This window comes from Melopsittacus undulatus, chromosome 3 (assembly GCF_012275295.1).
Source record: "Melopsittacus undulatus isolate bMelUnd1 chromosome 3, bMelUnd1.mat.Z, whole genome shotgun sequence".
In the NCBI taxonomy this organism is placed as follows: Eukaryota; Metazoa; Chordata; class Aves; order Psittaciformes; family Psittaculidae; genus Melopsittacus; species Melopsittacus undulatus.
In genome coordinates, this window is record NC_047529.1 from 68,160,778 (window position 1) to 68,167,601 (window position 6,824).

Sequence of the window (6,824 nt, forward strand, 5' to 3'; positions counted from 1 at the left end):
CAATAAAACAAGGGATTATTTTTGTTGATAATAGTATATGTGCCTTCAAATATGCATTTTTAGTCATCCTACAGCCGTTTAGGAACTTGGGTCAAATTTTCTGTACTATTTTTTCCCAGGGCATAACGATGATGAAAACCCAAAACTGCAGAAGAACTTGCCCTATATCTTCTGTCAGGGCACTCTCCAAACACAGAATGAGGCCATGCTTCATTCTCTCCTTTACTTGTTTGACTTTTAACTCAGCTACCACCCTTCTCTAAGAAAGTATAGAAAGCAGCAGGTTTATAGACAACTGAGGAAAGATGTCCTCAATTTCTCCTGGTGAATCTTCTCCTTATAATCACTGAAGCAGCGAATGGAACCCACGTTCAGCCCTTCTGTGCGTAAGGTCATCCTGGGCGAGAGCAGCCACCCATGAGCTATTGGATGAAACAGAGATGCCACTGTCTCCTTCTCCAGGGGGGTGGCAAATCTTGGGTTTTGTTTCCCTTGTTTTTAACTTCACTTCAAACCAACTTCCACCCTTCTGCTCCCATTTTTTTAATTTGGGTGTCAAGCTGAAGACTTGTTATTCACACAGACCAAATGTAGCCACTAAATATAACCAATTAAATTGTTTTAGTTCTTTATTGGTGGGGGGGGGGTGCGCATTTGTGTAAAGTGTCCTTTAGTCTTCAAACAGCTCATTTTCTTGCACCAAACCAGTTGCACTGCACCAAGAAGTCTCTGCTAATCAAAACAAAAAAGTAATCCCTAATTCTCTGCTGTGCTAGTGTGAGGAGATGGGGAGAAGCTGTGATCTGGGGCCAGCCATTGTTTCGGAGCAGAATGCTGAGGTGATTGGCAGCTGCAAATTAATGGGAACGATTTTTAGACAGGGCTTGTCACATGAGGGCCTGGCCATCCTGGACATGCTGTCTGTGCTTTAACTTTCTAATTCCATCTGGAGTGCAGACAAAGAGGCCTGGATGAATCCTGCTCTTTGTCCATTTGGCTGTCATCATTTTGATTAACCTGATTCTTCAGCAGGACCAAAAAGTAGTTGGCTTTGGTCCACGCAGACATCAGGAAAATAGCTGCTGTAATGGCCCGATGAACTCCACACAAGAGATCCCAGGACTAATCTGCTTTTTCTCCTATGTCTAATTAAAAAATTCTCTTGATGTTTACATTAACACTTTTTACAGTATTTTGACTAAATTCCTTTCGGAGCTGTGGTAAGCTCAAAACATTAGTTTGTCCAGCACAGGTATTACACAAAGGAGAAAATGGGAACAGGAGAGCACACATGAGAGGGGTAAATAGGGCTGTAAAGGAAAGAGAGAAAAAGAGAAAAAGAGGAAGAGAGAAAGAGAAAAAGAAAGAGAGAAAAAGAAAAAGAGAGAAAGAGTGAAAGAAAGAGTATAAGAAAATGTAAGAAAGAAAGAAAGAAAGAGAAAAAGAGAAAACAAAATAAAGGCCTTCATACATAGGATGCAGGAGGGAGCTACACAAGCCTTGAGACCTCAGCTTGCCACTTTATCCCCAGTATGATTGTCTCCTGCCCTGTCCTTAGGACCTATGGAATCTAGGGCAAGTTGCATGAGGTTAACTTATTACAAATGAGCTTCATTTACAAATAAATGTAACTAAAATCGCTATGTTTCCATTTTTGGCATAACAGTCATTTTAAATACATTTATATTTTTCTACTTTCTGGTCTGTTTTCCAGCGGTTCTCAATAGGCTTGTAGCCAAATTTTTGACTGCAAAATCTAATATTCCTCAGACTTTCCCTGACTACAAAAATCAGTGGATCCTTCTTGGTAACCAGCTGGAGGTCGAGTGCTGCACACGACTCATGCCCCAATCAACTTGGCAGAAGAAAGAACATGCGTAGGCACTTAAGTGTAATACATGTCCCCTTCCAGTTCAGTGTGTGGCCTGCAGGTCACTGTGTTTAAAAAGGATGGCTAACTGTGCTTCTGCTTTCCAAAGATTTACAAGTGTGCTGTTAATGCACAGAACACAATCCCTCCCTGCTGCTCTGAGAAAGTTATAGAACCTATCTCTCCTCCAGGCTGGGTGGTGGATACGCAATCCACTGTGCAGGGAAAGGACATTGTTTTTGTCCCAGGAGACTGCAGGATTAGGCTATTCTGACTGGTCACTCAACATTGGAAAAAGCTAATATCTTCCTATGGGGTCAGCCACATGGTCATGCTGCTCCCATGCTTTCACAGTCCCGTTAGGTCTTGCCTTCCAGCCTCTGTGGCTGAGACAAGAACCAAAGCCACCTGGGACATGCTCCTGGCCTACCAGTCATGACATCTGTGGTTATGCACAGAAAATGCATTGGTCAGGAAAGAAGGGGGAAAGGTAGACACCTGCATCTAAGTAATGCTGATCAGATGACTCTGCTTTGCTTGCTGCTCTCAATCCAAGGGAGAAAAGTTCTGCACCTATGGAGGCAGTTTCTCTGTGGCTTTCCTTTTCTTCTGTCTTCTCTTCCTGCAACTCCACACTCCTGCTTCAGCCTCAACAGCACTAGGTTTACTGCTGAAGAGCACTATCATTTACTGAGCCTAATTACACATTAGCAAACTGAAATCCCTCTTGTCTTCTTTGGACAACTTGGACTCATTGTGTGGATCATGCAAGTGGGATTTGGCATGGAGCCAGAAAGAAGACTAAATTAATATGGTCACTTAAGGTCATGGTCATAAAAAGCCATAGCTCTTCTGCTGCAGATTTGTCAAGGCTTTGGATCTTTTGTACAGGTTTCAGTGAAGCAAAAAAAAATACAACCTATTTTTAGTGAATCAGGCAACGTGTGATATGTTGCAGTGGAAAGCTACGGGTAGTTTTCAGCTGAGCTGAACAGTTGACGACTTCTGAATGGTGTCTCAGACCTAGCTGTTTGTTCTGACAGGGAAATCAGGGGATTGAGGAGAAGAGAGGCTCATTGACATTTTATTTCTATTTATCTCTGAATAGAAGAGACACAGGCATGGATGATACATGCGGATTTTCAACAAACTACTCTTGCAGATAAAATGGTCATACTTGGGAGACCACATGAGAGAAAGGGAACTGAGATTAGGTTTCCAGTTTCTTTGCAAATGAACAACCTAAATTCCATTTCTGGTTTGGGTTTTGTTTTTTCCTTTCGTGTGGTAAGTATGCTTATTACCCTGTGAAAGGTAAATAGCTGGAAATGTCACCATAAATCTTCTCTTAAGAGCCACCTTTCAAAATCTGTTATTTCCCATCTTTTCCTCTGCATTGCTGAACATGTATGCTTAATGAGTGAAGCTACAGTAACATGGATTTTAACAGCCAAAACCCTCCTGAGGGTCCTGGCTATTGTGCAGCCCAGGCTGATACCCACACAGCCACAGGTTCCTCACTAGTGATGGGTGAGCTGGCAGTGCTGCTGCTAGCGTGGGCAGCTCCTTGTTGCAAGGTGGTCATGTTTAGTAGCCCACCTGGAGCCTTCATACCAGAATTTCCTCTTGGAACTCAGAGGAGATGTAAGGGTCTTGTTTGGTGATATTCTTAAGTAGAATGTTGGGGCTGGGAGAGAGGAAACAGAGATTGCAGCAGTTCAGATAGCAAAGGGAAAAAGCTGGAAGGAAAAGCTGTTTGAACCACAAAATGCAGGTCATTGTGAAGCAGAGCTCTTTCACCTACACATGAACTTGAACCAAACCACAGTTCAGGACTCCACACGTGAGAAGGAAGTTCAGCATCAGATCTCTCTTCCATGGGTAGCTTTCATGTTTCAGTAATGTGCTAAATCAAAACTTTGGATCCAAACACCCATTCAGACTCTAAAGTATTTGGGTTTGGGTCAAGACCATAGAATCATAGAATCATAGAATAGTTAGGATTGGAAAGGACCTCAAGATCATCTAGTTACAACCCCCCTGCCATGGGCAGGGACACCTCACACTAAACCATGTCACCCAAGGCTTCATCCAGCCTGGTCTGGAACACTGCCAGGGATGGAGCATTCACTACCTCCCTGGGCAACCCATTCCAGTACCTCACCACCCTAACAGGAAAGAATTTCTTCCTTATATCCAGTCTAAACCTCTGCTGTTTAAGTTTCAACCCATTACCCCTTGTCCTATCACCACAGTCCCTAATGAATAGTCCCTCCCCAGCATCCCTGTAGGCCCCCTTCAGATACTGGAAGGCTGCTATGAGGTCTCCATGCAGCCTTCTCTTCTCCAGGCTGAACAGCCCCAACTTTCTCAGCCTGTCTTCATATGGGAGGTGCTGCAGTCCCCTGATCATCCTCATGGCCCTCCTCTGGACTTGTTCTAACAGTTCCATGTCCTTTTTATGTTGAGGACACCAGAACTTCACACAATACTCCAAGTGAGGTCTCACGAGAGCAGAGCAGAGGGGCAGGATCACCTCCTTTGACCTGCTGGTCACACTTCTTTTGATGCAGCCCAGGATACGGTTGGCTTTCTGGGCTGCAAGTGCACACAGAAGCTGGCTCATGTTCATTTTCTCATTGACCAACACCCCCAAGTCCTTCCCCGCAGGACTACCTTGAATTTCCTTTTTGCCCAACCTGTAGCTGTGCCTGGGATTGCTCCAACCCAGTTGTAGGACCTTGCACTTGGCATGGTTAAACTTCATGAGGTTGGCATCAGACCACCTCACAAGTGTGTCAAGGTCCCTCTGAATGGCATTCCTTCCCTCTAGCGTATCAACAGAACCACACAGCTTGGTGTCATCGGCAAACTTGCTGAGGGCACACTCAATTCCATTGTCTATGTCAGTGACAAAGATATTAAACAAGACTGGTCCCAACACCGATCCCTGAGGGACACCACTCATTACTGATCTCCAACCGGACATTGAACCGTTGACCACAACTCTTTGAGTGCGACCATCCAGCCAGTTCTTTATCCACCGAGTGGTCCACCTATCAAATTGATGACACTCTAATTTATAGACAAGGATGTCATGTGGGACAGTGTCGACCGCTTTGCACAAGTCCAGGTAGATGACGTCAACTGCTCCACCCCTGTCATACAGCTTTCTGCATGAAAACCACGTTCAGCACCAATTGAAGAGCTCTCGTCTAAGCTGAAACTGCAGCTCCCTGAAGTCCCTCATTGCCTGCTCATGAGCAGCCGGATCCTGTGCCACGTTCTGCAAGAGGTTGACTGGCTCAGCTCTTCACAAGGCTGAGGGCAAGATGATCTCTTTGGGAATGGTCTCATTGCCAAAGAAGAAGTGGTTGAGTTGATTCTCCTCCAGGCAGCAACGCAGGTACCGCATGACGTCTTCCAGCCGCAGAAGGAAATCCATCCTGCTCCAGCCTGCCAGGGGCATGGTAGTCAGGAGGTGCATCACCACTATCTTAAAGGCATAGCTGGAAAATCCAGTGCCCATCAGCATACGGGCGCAGAGTTGCAGGCAGTTGAGGTGGAAGCTGTCATGTGGGACCTTCGTGGCCATCAACCAGAAGAACTTTGCCTCTGCCACACTGAAGCTCAGTGACCATGTTGTGCTTGGGGTGTAGACAGGTTCTCTAGCCTGGCTGGTCACAAAGATGTCTGTGTCGCCTTGATGCACGCCAAGCATCATCTTAAAGAGCAAGGTTCTCCCAGAGACATGTGTCAGCTGCAGCTTGCAGGAGTGGCTGGAGGGCAGCACCTTCATCCTGTACTGACGTGACTGAGGCATGAACTCCCAGGCTGACCTCACAGAGTCCCAGAACCATAGGGCAGTCTTCTGCACATCTAGGTAGGAGCCGGTGCAGAGGGTGTGTAGGAGGCCGGGCTTCTGATTCTTCCTCAGTGCCTCATCGGGGTGATGAAGGAAGCACAGCATGTCCCCCACTGTCTCCTCAGTCATGCATATGCACACCCGTTCCACATGGATGCGAGAGTCCCCCGGCATCTGGCCCAGGTTGCCCACCTCCAGGCAGAAGGCGTGCCCAAGGGGGGGCTTCAGGGACACAAGCAGACGGTAGACAGCATCATCTTCATGGGGACTCCAGCATTCAAAGGCACTGCCCACCCCGATGGCTGCTTCTAGCACCGGGAAGAAACTACTCGACAAGAGCTGTCAACAAGCATGGAGGAGGCTGTCCACCAGCAGGAACACCAAATCGCTCTCGTAGTGCAGTTTCTGCACTGACCACCTGATGCGCCTTGCAAAATAACTGCCCACATCTCCCTCGCCATCAGCATCCTCTCTTTCACTCTCTTCCTCTTCCTGCTCTTCCTCTTCCTGCTCAGAGCTAGAGCTCTCCCCATCACTGCTGCTGTCCTCCTTGTGGCTCCTTTTCCTGAGTCACCAGTACAGTCCGACACTCAGGAGGAGCAGGACGCCAGCAATCAGACCCGGTTGCCAGTGCTGCAAGGCAAAGAGCAGGGCTCTCCAGACCGAGTAACTCTGCCCCTTGCTCTTCTCTTGGCTCAGCTGCTCCACCTCCTGCAGCAGCCAAACAGTGTCCTGGTTCAGCAGCCCCAAAGGCTGCTGCATGCGGTCAGGTGTGGCTTCATCTGGCTCACCAGTGACCACGGGCACCTTCAGGGTGAGGATTTGCAGTACCCACACAAAGAGGTTTGCGAAAGCCATGGCCTGCAGGGGAGAGAGCGGGGGGAGCAGGGACGGGAGCCGCAGGGAGCTGAGGACAGGCAGGAGAGGGGACGAGGAAGCTGGGAGGCAGCAAGGCCTGCACCCAGGGCTGGTGCCAGCAGCAGCGTGCCCTGCCCAAGGCGCTCGCAGCCAGGGCCTCCATGCAGCATGAGCGCCCACCCCCAGGGGCCTGCGTTTCTGCCCCGACCCTTGTCCAGCCCAGCCTCCCCC

General features: G+C 47.9%; 1 protein-coding gene across 1 annotated transcript; it reads right to left on the reverse strand.

Moving 5' to 3' along the window:
- Nucleotides 1–5,060: 5,060 nt before the first annotated feature.
- LOC106023583 (inositol 1,4,5-trisphosphate receptor-interacting protein-like 1) lies at nt 5,061–6,593 on the reverse strand. The gene is given in 2 exon segments (XM_031054108.2): nt 5,061–6,074; nt 6,324–6,593. Coding segments are annotated over 2 exon segments (1,284 nt in total).
- Nucleotides 6,594–6,824: the final 231 nt, after the last annotated feature.